General features: G+C 45.6%; 1 protein-coding gene across 1 annotated transcript in view; it reads right to left on the bottom strand.

Moving 5' to 3' along the window:
• Positions 1 to 20,194, bottom strand: part of T265_14454 (hypothetical protein) — a gene marked incomplete at both ends in the record, with an annotated part of 57,152 nt that extends 36,958 nt beyond the window's left edge. The window contains 5 exons of the mRNA XM_009173693.1: positions 4,446 to 4,711; positions 13,758 to 13,879; positions 16,130 to 16,350; positions 16,994 to 17,442; positions 20,159 to 20,194. Coding sequence (XP_009171957.1) covers positions 4,446 to 4,711; positions 13,758 to 13,879; positions 16,130 to 16,350; positions 16,994 to 17,442; positions 20,159 to 20,194 — 1,094 coding nt within the window. The remainder of the gene's footprint in view (positions 1 to 4,445; positions 4,712 to 13,757; positions 13,880 to 16,129; positions 16,351 to 16,993; positions 17,443 to 20,158) is intronic.
• Positions 20,195 to 20,520: the final 326 nt, after the last annotated feature.

A 20,520-nucleotide genomic window follows, 5' to 3' on the forward strand; every position in this document is an offset into this window, starting at 1 on the left:
ATGCTACTTCAGTAACCTCCACTCCCAACCATGATGAAAATCGAAGACATTATCACGGATATCGGGTGACAAACGTACCTGTTCGTAGCTGAATTTTGGTGATCAGTTCCCACGTATCTCGAACCGTCATGACGGTTTGATAATTTTACACTTGATATCACGGGAAACTGCGGTAAGCGACGTCTGCATTATTCAACACGGTCGGAATACTTTTAAAGCCAAAGATTCTGTTGCTGCTCGAAAGGCATCTGATGTGTGCCACCAGATCGGGAGTGAGACACTAATGCCCCACCCTCTGTGCCTCCGTGTTGGGCCGGGCCCCTGCATCCGAGCAAATCAGACTATTGAGTTATCGGCTTCGGGAAGGGTCCCCCGAAAAAACCATAGTCCCAACTGCCCTGTGGGTCAGACCCAAGAGTGGTTAAGCATCTCAAAACGCCCTTTGACATTCCTCCATCCATGTGCCCAGTGATCCAAAAGCGATGAGTCGTGGAATACGTTACGTGGGAGTTGCACTCAGCCCCAGAGCTGAGTCGGGCTGCAGTGTCGGACTGCATACTGACACGGAGTTTTATGCAGAGCCATCTGGACTTGACCGTCGAGGAAGAAGCACTGACACCGTGATCCTTGCGGGCGATATGAATGTCCAAGTCGGCCGTCTGAGCTCCATGAATTCCCATCTGGGCGGTCGACTCGAAGTCGGTGCTCGTCTCACAGACAACGGAGAAAGACTCCCATAGTTGTGTGCCGATCATGAACCGTTTCTGAGCATTACAAACTTTCAGTATACACGTTCCCATCAAACGACCTGGCAGCCACCAACGGCAAATCAACCATGGACCCATATGGATAAGCCACCAATGAAAGCCACAACTCAGAGCTGCCGTTCCTTCGGGACAAACAACCTGATTCAGATCACGTCATGCGGCGGGTACGCTTGACGATTTTTTTCCTTCATATCCTCGCAAGTCTGCAAGAAACATGCCAATCCACCACCTTCGAGGAACTACTATATCTCTACACTGTCGATCCGAACCAGCTCAACTACTATCTACAGTAAGCCAACGCTGTAATGGTAGCGAGTACGTTGATTAAGCATGGAAACATGTGGAAGGGGCTTTGCTAACACAGTTCATCGCTGTCTGTCTGACTTCTCCAATACGACCAAATGACCACAGGATACCACTGATATACCTAAAATCGAAAGTAGTTCAGCCGTAGCACCCTCTCGGTGCCTAGCTGATATGCCATCCGAAGGAAGCCCGAAGGCTGGGATACTGCCAAGCTGCACAAGCCTAGATAGGGAAGTTGGTGTGCAGAGGTCGAGTTCGAACAACGGACCTCCCGGTCAGCAAATTCGCGCTCTTAACCACTGAGGCATTCTGCCCCCATCGATATCCCCATTACTGATTGATGGCAGGAAATCCATACCAGTGGGCAACAAGGACGACGATGCATGGATATCCTTCAAACGGCAAACAGTGAATAATCTAAGGTGGACATCGAAAGCCCATGAAATGGAGAAGGTTCTTGCTACCGTAAACAGCAATGCTCTACATCACCTGACAAAATCAGCTGGCCTTAGGAAAGAGACAGCCAGTGAAATTATACGTGAAAATGGCGGCTGGTTAATTCACTCACGAAAACATCGACTAGGAAGAACAGCTTAGCCGGCTTCCTATAATAGCCTGTGGAGATAGTGCGTACGGGTGAATGGAATGTAAATCTTAACCGCCCGCCGGAAAAGGAAATAAGGTGGCGAAACGTGACAAACCACCAGAACTGGATGGTCTGTGTCCAGTCAAAGAAGTCGGAGAATATCTCGTGACCTATCTAACGAAATTCATTGGTGCAATATGGAGTTCGCAGAAAATGCCTGCAGGATGGTGCATGTCGACAGTTACTCCTGTCTTCAAAGAGAGACGCTAACGCTGTGAGAAAACCACCGTGGCATCAGCCTGGCAGCCGTGACATAGAAGGTACTCTCTGGTCTTACCCTTAGAAGGTTGACTGAACACAGGGAGAAACAGACCCGTGAGAACCAAGCTGGGTTCTGTCCTGCAAGAGGTTACATCGATCAATTCCTCACCCTCCGACACATTCCTGAACAGCGACAATGCTTCTAGCGGCCAACAATGGTTGTGTTCCTTGATATCAAAGCTGCTTTTGACTCTGTTGACCGTCAGGCACATTGGCAGTGTCTGCGGAGCAAAGGTGCCCCCCATAAATCCTTGACCCTCCTTAAGACGCTGTACGCTAACTTCTGTGGTCGTATAAAGCTCTACGGGAAGCTCCCGTCTGAGTTCACCACATCCACAGATGTCATACAGGGTTGCCCTCTCACTTTTTCTCTTCAACATCGTCATCAATATAGTCATGGAAGACTTACTATCAGCCTCTAATGCCTGTGAGGTCGAAGTGCCCCCGTGGAGTGCGCTCACAGACATCGAGTACGCAGACGACATAGCTCTTCTTGGACCTGACCCTGTGGTGATGTAAACAATACTAAATAAACTAAATAATTCCGCCTCACGGCTTGGCATGCGCTTTACACGTGCAGCATTTAATTCTTCTGAACGCTCTTCTTTGTAACGGGCAAGCTTCTCAAAGTTACCGAAGTTCATCTTTCAAATCTGAGAATGGATACTCTTCGAGAATAAACATGGATCTGAAACAAAACTTTTCCGCTGAAGGTTGCCCTGACATTTGTAATATGGCCTCCAGGACCAATGCTGAACACACCAGCTCGCTTATTCGCTTTTTGAGTAACATTTCATCTCGGGAGAGAAGAAATTCTATCGTTACATGCGTTGTCCTACAACCTTTGAGTGTTTGAACCACCATTGTGCTTTATCTTTTGGTTGACCAGCTGGTTATTTTTGTTTACACTTGTAGTATCAAGAACTCAGACAATAATTTACTTTTGCACTTCCGTGTAGCACAAATATCGTTTAATTTTGATTGGCTGTACCGATTAAGCTGTTAAAACATGCCGACGACTTCGCTCTTTGATATTCGGATTCTGGATGGCTACAGCCTAAAGTCTGTTTGATGAATTATTCTTCTCTATGACTGCATCAAACTGTGTTATAATGGCGACTTATTGAACTACCCACAGGCGACCACTGACATGTCGGTGATGAGCGCAAGGTCGGGTGCAGCAGACTTTCATTGGTATCCAATAGTGGAGTGTTTGCTCACAGAAGCCAATCCATGACTGTGGTGCTGTTGTGACATTTGTTAGATAGAAATACTGATACCTGGATCCGGGTGGCTTCGGATTTTCTGGGATCTACGATGAAGAACCAAAACATTCATGATCAAATCATATGGAGCGAACTTTTTGAGTGTTTTCTGGACTAGTCCAAGTCTGCGTTCGAGTCTGAAAGGCCTTTTCGTACGTTACTGAGGGGAACAGCATCCAATCCATTTGACCAGTCTCGCTAACAAGGGTGGAAACCAGTGGACAAGGGGAACGGTTCCACATCAGTTTGTATTTCCCCATGCATAATGAAATGTGCACACGATCAACACCTGACCCGAATTAGGACGAAACGGACACCAACTATCCCCTTCAATTCGCAGCCTCCTACTCTAATGAACGAAATTGTGACAGCTATAACCACTGTACAGCCTGTACACTGTTTATAACTGGCGATGAGTTGCCACGAAAAGTTGCACTTCATTGTTATAGTCTACTGTCAGGCTTCTGATGCACGACAGTTACGTCCAGAACATCGCTCTTGGAAGAGGGGAGTTCAGTGGCTGCCATACAAACCTCTGGCAAGTTTCACCGCATCCCCATGTGAGTTAACATAGGTTGTACTCTTACGACCGATGAATCATTAAAACTGCGAGACGGCACGGAAAAAAGCCGCTCATAGGATCAACCAAAGTAAAATGGAGCGGCTTATAGACATCGGATGATCCAACCAAAAACCTATGATTTGGGCTACAAAGGAAATGCGTCTGAAGCTGACAGTAGGGCCACGTACCATGCACAATCAGGAAGAAAGTATTAAAACTCAATTTGGGCAGTAGAACTATCTTTTTCCTAAACCATCCCGTTTTATTCCTTGTAATTTGCACATCGGTAACTGTATGTCCAAGTTACACACATGCCTAGCTCAAACGTATGCTGCGCGAGGATCAACAAGTACAGATCTAGGTGACAGATAGCTCTGAAAACGGAATCCAACCCACCTGATAGACGGACCTCTCAACACTTCAGCATTATTCAACCCGAACCGATCTCATGACATGCGCTTCGGCAACCAATGTGCATATCAGTCGATACGATGTACTCACTACCCCAAAACCGCTTCGTTCCCGCATCGCTCATCCAGCGTTCATAATTACATACAGACCACAATGTGCCAAACATGGCACTGACTGGTGAAGTACTTCACACAGTAAATCATCCATGAGTAAAAAATAGGACTCACTTGTCCGCCAGGCAGGTGGCTGCAAGGCATCCGAGTGAAGAAAACGCAGTCTCCAAGCGGAGACTAGCAGACGTGACATGCTGTGAATTCGTGCTATCTGAAGACTCTGAACATGCAGAACTTGTTCTGTACATCGGCGCAGGGAGTGGTAAGGCCGTGAGTGCATCTCGGAGATGATCCAGCGCTTGTGGGCATACCGTGGCGATTGAGCGTGAGGACATAGGATCCCACACGCGGAAATCCTCTACGATGGTCTGACTTCTCATCTAGGAAAAACGTAAGACAGATAATTGTAAAGAGTAGACAATCGGTCAAACTCACTCCAGTCATTGTGCGCCCATTTTAGCAAATTAATCATGCCGCTCCTAGGAACACACAGCTTCGTTAACTGAAGGCGGCATATACTGAGCGAGTGTTAGTAGACAGAATGGATGGACAGAAGAGGATGAGCCCGTACAACTGACAACACAGCAGATGAAGCAGCGCAGAAAAATGGTACGAAATAGGTTAAAAAGGAAAACAGAACGTGTGCAGTGTGACTATGGCTAAGTGTTACTTGTAACTTAACACCTGAAGACAATTAGTGAATCCATACAAACTTTTGAAAATGCACGAATTCGTAATAACTTCACTCAGCCATAGGACCAAACCAGGTAATATGCACGAGTGAAAACTTCACAAGGAACTTCTTTAGCATTGACTAACAAAATACAACATTCAGCACAATCTGCACCAAAATACAAACTACAAAGTATCATACTACTTTCTTTTGAACAAAATTTGTGATTTCCGTCCTTAATTTTGAACCTTACACAAGATAGAACCGTCTTCACACATTCCAGTTGGCCCGACTACCTAAAAATCCCGGATGAGTCCGTTATGTGAGCCGGTTAATCCGAAGACTAGATGTGGTGGCGTAATCACCACGTCTTTGTGAGATAAATGCTACGAAACTGACACCTATCCAACATTGACAAACGACAATTCCTCCTTGCAGAATTTGCTCCCCAACTATAACGGCAATTTTAACCGCGGAAAACATTCTCTTCTTCATGTCAGTAACAAGCTAAGACATCCAGATCATGCTAATGAGGCTGTTTACTCAAGCCAATATTGCTCTTCTCCGCTTGTTCCTTTGTCCATCTTTCTTTACGATTGGTGCACTGCATTCAAACACAACACCTTTATATTTCATGGTTGGACAATAATAGTTGCTGAACTCGCCATACGCCCAATTGGTATTCAAAGTGCATTCCAGTTTCGACGCACTCGCTGTGTAATCGGATGCCATCTTCAGCAGAACTCACTACGTCCTGCCATCTAGCAGGCAGTGCTTTGATGGATTGTAGAATGACTGTGACTATCGTTTGCGTTTTATCTACTACGGTCGAAATCCATCTGCTCCTCGTCCCCATTTATTGCAAGCCCGAATTTCGGATAGTTCCGATTCTGAAAGCGATAGGTAAGTGCCGAACCCACACGGATTCACCACAACCATCAATGAAAGCAACATCGGAAAACGGTGCTTCACTGGGGTCAAGCCACCTCGACTTATTAGAAAAAAGCCTCATGATAGGAAGAGGTAAACAGGATAACGCCAGCCAGCATTCTTACAGAAGCAGACCGAACGAGTGAGGCAAACGCACTCGTAAAACCAGGGAACACCTATATGCATGCCGCTCGCTAACACTGGACGAAGTGCGACGACGCGGTTCACATAGCCCCTTCCCGACCGGAATTCTTCTTACCGTTCTCAGATCTTGTCTTAACGCACAGATCCATAATATGTGACGCAAAGGGTCTGGTTACAGAGAAGGTTACGCTGTAACCCTTGTGACTGCCACAGACACTATGGGCACCCGCTTTAAAAATGAGCAACGTTCTCAACAGCAACAATAAGAATATCATGGTTTCAAAGACCTTTCAGCGTTCGCCTTAATACTTCATCAGTGACAAAGTTCAACAAGAATTTGGGCATTGGACATCCATGTCGGACACCACTTTTTGTGGGGAAGCATTGGGAGAGCTAAAAATACACTCTCACACGCCCAGAAGTATGTGAATGTAGGGACCGGATTATGTTCACAAACTTACGGGGCGTACCCTGTTGAGCAAGTGTTTCAAGAGCACTGACCGATCAACAGAATCGAGCGTACCCTTGAAATCAAATAATACCAAGATTGTCATCCGTACATATGGCGTTTCTCTAACGCATGACAGAGTGCGAAGATGTGGTCGACGAAGCCTATAACCTGTCGAAATCCTGCTTGGTACGCATGGGTCAAGGATTCGTGTTCTGTCGTAAGATAACGAAGGATCAGTGACGGACACTCAGGTTCACCTGGCGCCGGATGACGTGTCAGGAAAAACTATGGTGCGGTCAGCNGCCGGGCCTCCAGTGAAGTCACAGTTCTGTCAAAGACATCATGCTCGGATGCGTTTGCTTGGGTTGTACCGCATGCGGGAGTTGCAGCTCTGAGTAGCACTCTGGATATCTGTTCCCAGTGGCCGTTGACATCTGACAGGACGATCTGGCAGGCGTTCGAGGATCCAATTTTGGAAGTTTCGTTTGATTTTTGGTCGACTATCTCCTCAATGGCTAAGCAGGATGAACGTTTTGCGTAGACCGGAAAAGCTCAATGAAAAGTAGCAGCATACAAGTGTGTGGCGCACCTGGTGCATAAGTGTACGCTGGTGTTTTAGAAGGGGCGGCAAGCAACGATAGACCCTCACCACCAATAACTGACAGCGATTTTGTCCACTTGGATTCGGGGCTGCTTTGTTGGTGGGCACCACATTGTCAAGCGATGTACACTGTTACGGAAATTCGCAAAACAAAGGAACAGCCCGTGATCGGAGCACATCTGAAGCAGGCGATCTCCGTTGTCCGTGCGTCTCGTGTCTAATCCAAGACGAACACCCACTCGGGCCTCCATAGCGCTTCATCTAGCCACCTGGAGGTCCGTGTCACCAGCAGCTTTTACTCCGTTGTAAAAGATCATTTAGAGCATCATAGATTAAGAGCTGCAGTCAGTTGGGGCGTAACTAGACACAATAAACAGGGTGCAGTGGACCTCCGTTCCTCTAGATTATTTCACAGATGTTGCCAAACGAACGGTGCAGATGCGACTATCAACGGGTATCCTCTCAAATGGAGACTTTTCCGCTCGTTCGCTCAATACAATACCCACCCCAGCATCTTCCTCCACTCTGGAACCTAGTGGGACGACACTGTGCTATTCGCGTTGGCATTTGGGTGGTGGTTGACGACGGCGACCTACGGATTCAGGCTGCTTTACGCTAGCTTACATCAATCGCCAGACGGTATCCGTATTTTAGCTCCGAGATCCATACGATCACGGTGATACTTCAACTCGCAATGGTATTACGCTGTCGCGGTTTCACGATCAAAGTGATTGGATAGCAGACACGGGGCAAATGTACTGAGGCTAAGCACAATCTCACTGAAAGATTGAGGTTGAGGTACTGAGTGAATCAAACACTGTAGTTGTACTGGGGGGGGGAGGGCTTTTGAATGAAATTCATTGTGCACAAACGGGTGGTCGAGCTAAACGAGGCGTGTTGTCTAATGTATGGATTGTCAAATGGAACTGGGCCACAGGCTTCACTGATTATTGGAGTCTGCCTTACGATATTCTTCAAATGGTAACGCTTAGAGCTTCGTAGTAGGGATGGCTCCATAAAGCTCAAAATGGTGTTGCTATGATGTTTGCACAGCATGACACATGTGTTCCGAACCATTTGTCAAGCTACCTATCAGCCGACACCAGAAAGTTGCAGAATCCGTCGCCACAGTAGCTTCAGAGATGAAAAATCCTCTACACTTAGGTGCACGGAAGAGTAACACACTTTCTTCTATGATGACTGATAGAAAAATCCCGACTGTATCAAGGACTAACCGCAGAATGGCTCAGATTCACAAGTGTAACATTGTATGGCTGGTTGGAGAGAGTAATGCAATTTAAGCTATTCGGAGAGGTTACCTCACATGGGTCAAACAAACGTACCCCTATCAATCCTATGGGAGTGTTATTTGGCCCGTCACGTCAAAAACCTGATTGGATCACCGGTCTGCGAGCAACTAGGTCATGTGAACTGAGGAACAGATCGATGGAGAAAAACTTTTCAACAGTACATTCGCACTCTGATGTTATTGTGTTTCGGTATCTTGATATCAGAGACATAATTATGCGCTCGAGTAATGAAAAAAGGGACAACTTAGACATACGCCCTAAAATATTGTGATTTCATTGTAAACCGGTGAAGGAAGCATGAGAAAAACGAGAGTAAAAACTGGTGACACCACATGAACGACAGCATCGACAACATCAGATATTGTTCAACTGAACTTATCATTACACAAACAGCATACAGAATCAGAAGTACACCAGGCATGATTCACCCAGTACGACATATATGACGAAGCCAAAAGGAACGAGCACTGAAACGGATGGACACCGTTGACGCACTTTATTTTCAACGCTCATCCTGTGAACAGCGTGTGGATAAGATGAGCACTCAGGATTACGTGGAGGACGATTGTCGGTCACGCGTATGGTGCGCATATACGGGTACGTGAGCTGAGCGAACAAGATACAAAAGTAAGGACAATCAATTTGCTCGGAACTACCGTTGCAATAGCGCTTATGTTGTTTGAATTGTCCATGGCACCGAACGAACATGGTTGGCCAGGAATTCGACTTGTAACTCAAACTCGGTAAGGCAGATGTGCCTCAGATGAAAACCGACTTGAATTTTAGCACACAAGCTGTCTTTTTACAAGGCGCGATGGTTAAACGTTGTACCTAGTTCATATCCGTAGGGTCAAACTGAATATTCGTGTTGACTGCTTCGCCGTGGTAGGAAGAAACAGATAAAAACTAAACTGCTTGCGCAGACTTGGCCAAAGACTATCAGCACCCAGTTTATCAGCGGGTCTTAACAATAATTTGTTGTTCTACCTGATTTCGGAGGCTCCTTTTGAATACCAGTTGATCAGGTGGATCTTGATCTTTTCACCGAACTTGTGGATTAGCTTGCAAGCGTTTCGTCACAAACCGGGGAGACATTATCAGTGAGCGGTTGGGTGCACGTTGATGTCCTCTTGATTAGTGACGACACGTTCGCAAACTAATTGCCCACCTCGGCGAACAAACCATCAGCCACAAACCAGAGACAGTACCCGAGCTACTAATGAAATAGAGTGCCTTTGGGTGCGCAGTTGTTTACTAATAAACACGGACGGACGCTATAAGCTATCGGACACGAAAGTAAAAACTCCACTTGAAGATAGCATTTGAGAAAGTCAACATTCTCAAGCGTTTTTCTGAGCATTCACGGACGTCGTTTAAATGTTTAAAAGTGATGAACGAAAGCTGCAAAACGGTTCAATAATATCCACCTCAACCTTCCATCAGATACAGGGACAGGACTTCAGGCCACTTTGCCACTACGTTTCATCATTTAGCATACGCCGTTGCACACCCACTTGAGAAGTTTGCATGCGCGTCATTGATACCTCAATGAGGTAAGCTGCGTCGGCTGGTTCATTTGGCACATATTCCAGCGCACTGTACCCGTTCACACACTGGCACCTAATTACTTATCTCGGTTCTCGACTGTCTTGGATTGTCTAGACGTTCCCTTGACAGCCAATACCGACTAAAGATCCTTGCCACCGACTGTCCAACCTCCGCGATTCCAGCCCATTTATTTCATGATTCTGAAAAGCTGCCAATTTTTCTCACGCTCTCCTTTCCTCGCCTAGTTCTTCCGGAGACAGGCGTGTAGTCGACCATACATCAACATGAACGGGAACTTGCCTGTGGTTGACACACGTGTGCCAACAACACTATCGACAGGTTCACCTCTCAACCGCCTCTTTTGGCATTAGGTCATTCCTTGATAGTTTGGCTGTTGCGTTCCGTTGGGACATTTGTCTATGCATGGTAGGTTGCCGTCCTTAGTGGCTCCCTACCCATCTGCTGAAAGATACTCTTGAATTCTTCACTCTCAAAGAAGGGCAGCTGGCTGGCTAAGATCGTTGTTCACCACAATGTGATTCATTATTGCTCAGCTAATCGTTATGCCTGTTGATTGGGCAGGGCAACCATCCCGAAGAACAGCAAAAGGGGTTCTGTCGTCATCACAACGAATCTTTAGCAACTAGTTGACATCGCAAAGGGTTCAACGGACCATAACTATCCTACTCCTGACACATGGATGGGTTCCATGGGATGAGTTACTCCTCTCATCAGATGGCATTTCATTACATCACTTCTCATCCCTGGGCAGTAGGCCATCCGTCGAAGCAAGCCATGAGTTTTGAAGAATCCCGTATGTACCATCTTGTGACATTAAATAATCAGCATCCTTCTCAAATCGCACGGTATAACGGGCATTACGAATCCAAATCGTCAGACTGCCATGATACTGTGCCAGACTCAGTCATATTCAATCTACCGACGCGTTCCCAGAATGTCTCCAACCATATCCTCAATAGCTGTCCTGTCTAAGTTTTGTAATACGGGGTCCGACTAGGCTATTGATAATGACCATGGTTAATGAAGCTTCATTTCCAACCTCTTGTATTGAAATGTTATCGGTCAGATGGTTCTCATTCCCTGGTACATGAAGCGTTACTCATTTGGTAGGAGTGCACAGTGAGGAGCATTCTGTGGGGACCTCTGGTGTTCCCGATCCACTCAAAGAGGGTTTATGGTCAACCTACCTCTTAACTCAGGAGATATGGTCCGGACAACCGCCAAATATTCTTGAGGATAAGTTGTTGACCTAACATCTACGCTCTAACACGTTCGAAGGTCTCATGTGCATCACTTATACACTCAAAAGTCTATTCTGACAGTGGGATAGCGATCGGGTTGAAACCCCTGATAAACTGGCTGTAGTATTCTTCTTTGGGACCGGACGGTTCTGGATCTTTGCCAGTTTTCCCGCCAGTGGTTTGACCAAGCAGTGTCATAGAATTTCGAGCGCACTGTCTTCGCTGCTTTGACCCGCAGATCCGACCCAACACGGATTTTAAGTGTTCCGATTCTAAGTCGCTGTACACTGATAGCGTCTCTATATAGGACAGAATTATTAAACACTCCTTCCACTAAATGAAATTACATGGCACATCCAGAAAACATTCCTCTAAATTGATAGTCGTCCCTAGAAGTAAAGACCATTTTCTGACTAGATGGCCAGCTGTCAGTATCTAGAGCAAAGTCACACAGTGAAATATCAAGGCCACTGGAGCGAATTAAAAACCTTCACGACTGAATGGACGACTTCTACTGGATTTAGGATAATTTCGCTCAAACGCCGGAAATATTCGCCTCCCTGGTCATTAAACATTGAGGAATCGTACAGTTAGCTTCCTCGATTACACCACTTTCAAGAACCTGTATCTCATCCTGTATATGACGCAGACAGTACGATAATTTCGTGCTTGAGCTAAACGGGTATTCAGCACTTGCAAACAGTTCTGCGTTCTCCTAGAACAGTATGTACTAATGAAACACTGCGAGACGATAGCTCTCGGACACGCAGTTCCTCCACGGCAGAACTGGGGTAAAATTCAAGCCTAACTGCTCCGTAATTTGTCATCAGCTGGCCTCGGTTTAGGATCTACAAAGGATTCTGCGTTCTTCATAAAATTTGGTTTACGTCGTTCCACCAATATTTTGGAACCTTTTGAGTCAGTTCACAGGTTGCAGTCAGGCAGCAAGCATGAGACTGAACAAACTGGCAACTTCGTTTCAAGAAGCAGAGCGACTTCGGGTATGTGTTCGTCTACCCGAATTCGCAACCTTTTTGAGTCCATTCTATTTGGCTGATACCATTGATAAGATAGATGAGCATGCAGACAGATGGTTACTCTTGTCCATGAGTGACATGAAACCGAAGCTTTTTAGTACAGCCAAATTAGGACTCTAGGATCCAGATGAACTGATTTTCATGGTCATTGTGCTCCTGAAGGGGGCAAAATTGGTGAGATGATTCGGAAGATTGCAACGTACAAAGATTACGCAAGTGACATGGCCGTTGTTACGGAAACCGACGAACAGGCAACCAGACGTGACGGTTGCGGAAAAAATGGAGTACTCATTTCCCTGGACGTAGAAATAACCAAATGAACCCCCAGTTCAATTTGTCGGGAGGCGAGATAGTTCCATGGTTAGAGCGGAGATTTGCTGATCGGTAGCTTCATGGTTCGAACCCGACCCCTACATCTGGACTACTCCTGTCAAGGCTTGGGCAACTTGGAAGTGGTATGGCAGCTAGGCACCGAAAGGGTGTTACAGCTGAACAATATATATATATATATATATATCTTAAACTCCCCTGAACTAACCGTAGGAGCCTTTTGTCAAACTGCGGCACCAGATCGAGATCCTTTCCCCGTAACTGACGTTTTTTAAAACGTACTTTGGAAACACCACACCTGTTAGCGGCTATGATGAACAAGGGGGAGAGCTTAACCAATTTTACAGTTGAATGGTCACCCGTTAGAGGTAACAAACAGGCGTTTTCGAATAGCTAGGTGAGAATGCGCACAATGCGGTATCCGCCTTACATGGTCGTTTTTGTAATCAAATATTCGACGAGGAAATTGTTTTTGAAACGGATATTTGATAGATGTATGGGAACCCGAGAAATCAATGAAGCGGCATTCAGCATACAACTACAACCGACAACAATCAACGGTAATAATGAATGATCTGCCAATTAGTTGCTAAAAGCCCAAAAACAAAACTGTTGTCCGAGTAATTAATGTAGGGAAGCGTTTACTAACACCAACAGGCCTCACCCAATCATCCTTTGTAAGAAAATGGAAAAGGCACTGCTGCCACAGTAGCCACCCCCCCCCCCAGTGTAGCATTTCTCCATCTACACAGGATTGGCATACCGGAAACAGGGTAGCTCCAACTGAGACGGCGTAAGAGATCACCAGGTCAAAGTATGTAGGAAAAACATGAATGCACGATGCAACCTAAAAATGACGAAACGCATTTCCATGGAATTCGCTAGTCGATTACCGAAAAGGATAGACAATCGCAAGGAAAGCCTTGGTCAAATCCTTGTAGGTGATCGTAAAGAGTACGGGTAAAACACAAAAGCGTTTGCCTGGGTCGCTAACATACAAACACTGAATCGAAACAAATGAAAATTGAAAAGTCACAGGTGGTAGTACGTGATAATGGATCGCTGTCCGACTGACTGTCTCACATACAATATTAATATACAGAAACTGATCAACACATAGCATCGAACATGAATACTCACAGTGGATTTACGCGTCAACGCGTAAGCATGATCACCACCAGCATACAAACGCGCCACTTCTAAGGGAACATCAGGACTACTTGTAGACTGATTTGAACTGGTACCCCTCGTTAACCATGGACCTGGTGGTAAAAGCAGAATCTAGCGATGAGAACTGTTAAACTGTATGAACTGATAAACAGTAATAGGACATGCATGAGTAGTGATAGTCGCAATATGAGGAAAACAGTGTCAAACAGTTCAAATGGTTCAGCGTACCACACAACACAGCATAAAAGTCAGAAGGCCTACAAAGGATGTCGGACCCACTAACTTCGCAGCACTCCGTAGTCCTACAGTTTGTAGTAAAGCGCTGTAGCGCTATAGCCACACGAAATCGGAGCGTAGCTTTTCAACTTTTCACTTTTCCACACCCTCTATGCACAATACCGCGATCTTCAACGGCCGATTACTATGCTGAAAAACATAAGCAAATATTTTCCAGGGTAAAGCAGAAAACCCGCTTACTACCTATTCAGCTCGACTTTTCATATAGTAAGCGTTTGGATCAACAATGCACATGAATCGATAAAACGGTCTCCATCTTGCATGTCTCACAACAAATAAGGTTGGACGCTGATTTAAAAGAATAGCTCACCACACCGTCAACCCTTGGTGCTTCGTTGCAAAGGACTAGTCAACTATCGTCCTGAGCATCAGGATACTAAGCGATCTCGGTTTGTGTACGTAAGGGACACGAAAACCTTCCAACATAGTATATGTGGTCAGTACAATGAACAGATTCCGGCTTGGATTAAGAAACATTCTACATGGAAACATCACACCTTTGGTAAATGGACGCATAAGTTGGGTCATGCTTGACTGGTTCGATGGTCAAATCATCTTTCACATGAAATAAATCAATGAGATCCTCCAAACCAAATTGAGAAAAGATTCTTGATGCGCAAGGCAAAGAGCTGTAGTTCTTCAAACGATTTAAATCCGCTGAATTAAGCGAAGGGTTGCTTCATCATAACAGTGGGTTGGAAATCACTTTTGCTAACTACCGGAAGACTAAAAGTACTTTCCGACGTATTCATGTTCCATGCACCAAACCACTAAAGGTCGATGAACCACACTGCATTAGCTTAGTCTTATTCTCTCAGACACCCTGTTGCGGAAAACCAAGAGCCATTTCTGACAGTCTACTACGGATCACAACCTGATAAAGTTGCTGCAATTTTTGGAATCCTTGCCAGAAGGAATGCTAACCATGATACTGGCACATGACTTGGTGCATTCTTCACAAACCAGAGCCACCCATTAGGTTATCTTGTGTCGCACAAGTTTCGCGGTTTGGGGAATGCCAGGCTCAACCACAATGAAATCCAGTGCGTTCAGCTCCAATACCACCGTCACTCCACCTGTTGTTGGAACCACCACAGCTCCAGATAATGAAAAGTTTTGTTATGTGAATCCTTGTCTACTTTCCGTCCGCCCATTCACTGCACATTGTAGGCCTAAACCAACCCGTCGGTCTGCATCCACCGGTGGACCGGCTCATCAGGTGTCTTGTAGCTCACCGTATAGAACCTTCGGAGGGAATTTGACCTTTCTTTTCCATGTAACATTATCACTCTTTGTCTTTTCCTTTTGCCCGCATTCCACATGATTGTTTCCTCATGCGCAGCCATCTACGGCTCTAACACGGTGTTGTTGTTTTAGCGATGAGGTGGACGGACAAGTTGACAATCCAACTCAAGCAGCACTGGGCTTCACATACGGACCTTGAAGAGTTGACCACGTCATCCAAAACGTCGCATTATGATGTCTTATCTCATGTGTTGGTTCTGACTTTAGACACAGTGCGAACCACATGACGGACGTTTCATTTAACCAAGCAGACGAGGGATAACTCTTGTAACACTGCATTATGAGGAATTTCTACGTGCTATCACTACAAAAACTTCATGACATTTAGATCTTTGAGCATTTGGAGGTAACCTGCTTACATCTTCAGTCGACCTGCCACGTTTTCCTAAGAGATTGAGAATATCACAATGTCCTCTGAGATTCGTATGAAACACAGAATTAAATGTAGCCTGTTAAGCTGTGGAATCTTCTCAAGAAAGTTTTTCAATTAGCACTGAGACAACCCAAGGTGCGACTGTAAACATCACTAGGAAATATGCCACCCAGCACCCATGATAATCAACAGCTATTGATTATTACATTCTCGCTAATTAGCGTAATCAATGGATAAGGATATCTACCTACTTAAAAAATTAACTATTTCGGTATTGGATAGTGATGTGATATTGATGGTGATTTCCAAAGCTTCCACTTAGAAAAGAGCTTTCAGCGCGTGAGAGGGTGGCCTTCAATCGGCGTACCTTTGACAGGCATCGGCCGTGAACTGTCCGTATTGGTGTCGGTGCCCAGCTGTCCCTCGGAACCTGCCCCGAAGGCGTACACACAACCAAGAGAGGGTACTAGAACCAGAGTGTGCATCCGACCACAAGCAACCTGAGTTGTCGGATTGTCCATCAAGTCTGCCACTTTACGAGGGATCGAAACGGATTTGGATGATTCGCCATGTCCCAGTTGTCCAAACCTGAAAAAGTGCACCAAAAAATCAAATTACGATGATTTACAGCGAAAATGAACGGTGCTCCGGCAACTACACAATAAGTTCATTTGGGTTGGACCATGCACTTAACAGAGTTAACAATAAAAATAAGGCGAAATGCAACCAACCTTCGCTGAGTTGAAAGAGGTACGACCTTCGAATAGTCAAAACACGTACCGGCATTCGTGCAGGTACTGTTTTGGATTTGCGCCTATCAATCAGCCAGTCACTAGTGCAGAGTTGGCATTAATTTCATGACGGTACATTGACAAGGACAATTTACCGAAACAAAATCAGGACATAGGGATTGGTACCATCAATAGAGAACAATGTGCGGCTTTCCTGATACAGACAAAACTGACAGGAATCGGTCAACCCGAGCAAACCGCTCACCTAGAAAGCGTATTTACCTCGGGTAACCTGTGAGGACTGTACCTCTCGCACTTAGGCAGAATTGTGACTCACTAAAACTTTCAAGTTGGAACAGGGGAAACCGCTGCGTTGAACGTCTACATGTGACATCGGCTCAAAAGTCAGGTTGAATGGATACTAAGGGAGAAAACAAGATGCTCAGTAGCTGCGAGGTTTGTGAAAAGGGCAGGAGCATTTTAGAGTACTATATACTTACTGATTTCCTCCGTAAGTGAACACCCCTCCCTCTTCGGTTAGGACTACCGTATGCGACTCGCCACAATCAACAAACACCGCCCGTTGACCTTTTAAACTTCTAACGGCAGTTGGAACGGAGACCGAATGTTGTGGAGCGATTTCGATGGAAGAACGAGATCCAGAGACTGTCTCAGATGCCACCGTTTCAATGGGTTCCAAACCCAGTTGACCGTATTTGTTTCCGCCCCAAACATACAGAGTTCCGCTGATAGTGAGCACCGCGCTGTGGACACCACCTGCACTGATGCAGCGTATAGGTAGACCAGCAAGACACATCAGCTGTTGTGGTATGACGATAGGGAGGTCCGACCGGAAACCAAGACCTAGCTGGCCCCAAATATTAGAACCAAAGACGAATAGACGGGAGGTGTCGGTTAACACCAGACTATGCTCGAGGCCAAGGCTAACCTGAGGAAGGGTGGAAAAGAAACATGGTATTGAAGGTTCAAGCTGTAAACGCATATAAAACCGTAAGGAGGGCGAGACGGCCGAAGTGGTTAGAGCGCGAAATTACTGATAGGAAGGTTCGTGGTTCGAATCTGCCCTCTCCCACTCGACTTCCCCTGTCTAGGCTTGGACAACCTGGCAGTATCCCAACCCTCGTGCAACCTTCGGGTGGCATGGCAGTTAGGCACCGGAAGGATGTTACAGCTGAACGATTTCAATTTCTTTTAAGGAGCGCCGGTGCATTGCTCATCGACTCCACTAAAGCAACAGAGTGACAAAAAAGATATTGCTGTCAGCATTTTATGTACGGCGATACTGATAGCGCAAAAATTTGGCATAATTTAGTATAACATTAGAGCTATTTTGAAAGGGATATACTGAGTGGTAATGAATAAAACAAGCTTGAAATGAACCCTGTCAAACTTTCGCTATTATCGTTACCTGTCAAGTGATACTACTGAAACCAAAAACGTTCAGCTGTAACAACTTTTCGGTGCCTAGCTGCCATGTCACCCGAAGGAAGCTTGGGGCTGGTATACTGCCAATTTGCCCAAGCCTGGACAGAAGTCGAGATGCAGAAGTCGGGTTCGAACCACGGACCTTCCGGTCAGTAAATTCGTGCTGTAACCACTTGGGCCATCTCGCCCCCTTTCTCTCCTGTTCCCGAACATGGCAGTTTGATAACATCCAAACTGGCATAGGAACTGGTGTGTCTCGCGAGTAGACCAGCTACGGACACTGTAAGCAGCGTAGAGAGAACTGCTGTGTGCGTGAAAGGAATTATTACATGCCGTATGGAACGGGAACATGACAAATCGATAATCAACTGGTGTTGTATCCTCTTTGCGGCCATGCGGTAGAATCTGCTTGGCGCCGATTGGTGTGGAACATCAGGCACAGCAGACAAAATTTAGTAGATCCCAACTGCAGAAAATATGTTCGTCATTAAATATTAATCCCCTTAAGCGTTTGTCGCACGAGGAGCTTATATGGACATAAATGAGTTGAATTCTCGAGTGAGCAGACCAATCAATTCATCAGAGCACCACTCTTGTCTTGTTTCCCGACGGAGAAAATCTAAGAATTCAATTGGTCCGCTTGTTTAAAGCACTAACTATTCAGAGATCTCCTCTTAGAGGGCAGCATTGCATCTTACAGACTCGAATTGTTTGTCATAATGGTGTTCCGTGTTCGCACTGTTTCCGCCATTAGTACACTGAAAGGTATCTGACTCGATGGTTTCAAACAATTGAGTAAAAATCACTCAAAGGGACTCTCCAACATCGGGGAAGGAGGAACGAAGGCCCCAGACCGCGGAAACCAACTAACAGAAGACTGGCTGAGAGTCCGATTTCTCCATCCAATAACCACCAGGTCTTATAATGTTGCTGACAGCATCAGTGAAGTCCAGATCGTAGTTGCTAGAAGAAGCCTCACGCCAGAGCTTACCAGTGAAATCTAAAACAGAAGGCGCACGATGCTGTCGAAATAACGCGATCCATTTTGTGTGCAAAAACCAACAGGCCTTGTGTGCTCCTATTACGTCCGGAATATGCAATTTTCCAGAAGGAAATTCATTGTCTGGAACGCCCAAAAAAGTTGCAACAGCTCCCTTGTCAGGCCGCGATTCTACGCGACATAGGCCTGCCGATGCCCCAAAGAATAGCGACAAGTTGGAAGTAAACTTGGCGAACGACTGAGCTGAAGACTTAACATATCCTCTGTTATCCAACCATACAAGGGCCACGTAACAGCCACGTGGTTTCTTGACAAAATGCCCGATATCGTGAAACTTTCAACCACTTCGCCACGTCGTATTGAACAGTATTGTTGGGAATATCAATATCCCCAAAAACTGTATTTTTGTGTGCTAGCGAACTTCCGGGATCTTCTAGGTCAAACTATGAATATATATATATATATATATATATATATGCAATGTCATTTTTCTCATCATCGCCTGTTGATCACGTGTTGTTGGATCATTAAAGCTTGTGTCCGAGATTTTTCTTCTTACTATCCGCCGTGCTAGGAGTCTGGATCAAGCAACACAACTGGGGATAGAATATTGTCATAGTCCGCATATCTTATTGTTTGCTCGCTGCGTGATCGAACCGTAACAAGTATCTGCCAATTAATGATGACGGAGCAGGCGGTTGAGAAGGCAACGGGCCATATTGTAACATTCATTTGAGGTGTTTTAGATAACTTCGGCATACCCTGCATATTTGGATATCGTTCAGCGTGAGTTTGCGCAATCTGAGAATTTCCCCATCAAAATGAACAGCGTAAGGATTTAAATGACCCTTTGGATGGATCAATGTATCGCCAACGTGGTCTTACATCCACACAGAACTGGACCTTGGTGAACGGGGCTTGCATATTATCGGATAGCTGAACCAGTAACGAAAAAAAAAAACAGAAAATAACGGTTGGTTTGCCAGATCTAAATCAAATTATTAACGACCAGATACAGAAGATATCTGGTCACGCCGTTCAAACTCAGGCTAAAGTGGGGGCGAAACGGTTAAACGGTTCTCGAAATTGCAGGGAAAAAGACATCTTCTTACGAATGGTCACCGGTGATAATCAGATGGCGTCTGGAAGCCCTCGGGGTCCGAATTAACGAATTCTCAAGGGCGCTCGGGACAGAAACAGAAGGGACAAGAAGACGTACTTGCACAACTCGATGCTCTGCTAAAGATCGAATCATTTTGACTGAGCTGTCATCGCCTTCGCGACCCAACTGGCCATTAGAATTACAGCCCCATGTAAACAGGCGCCCGGTATAGCTGATGGCTGCATTGTGATAGGCACCACAGGCGATATCCGTGATTGTATGGTTTTCCAGAGCTGTAATCTAACCAAAAGAGCGAGAGAAAACAGAAGACGGTACTGTATAGTGGAACCTCCGAAAACAAATACACCTGAAGGAAAAGCAAGTAAACCTCCAGCAGCCGCATGCAACCGGAAAAAGTGCGAAACTGGAAAGTTTATCTGCTACAACGGCTTCTTGAATAATAGAACAGACACGGTGTG

This window comes from Opisthorchis viverrini, assembly GCF_000715545.1.
Source record: "Opisthorchis viverrini unplaced genomic scaffold opera_v5_193, whole genome shotgun sequence".
NCBI classification, from domain to species: Eukaryota; Metazoa; Platyhelminthes; class Trematoda; order Opisthorchiida; family Opisthorchiidae; genus Opisthorchis; species Opisthorchis viverrini.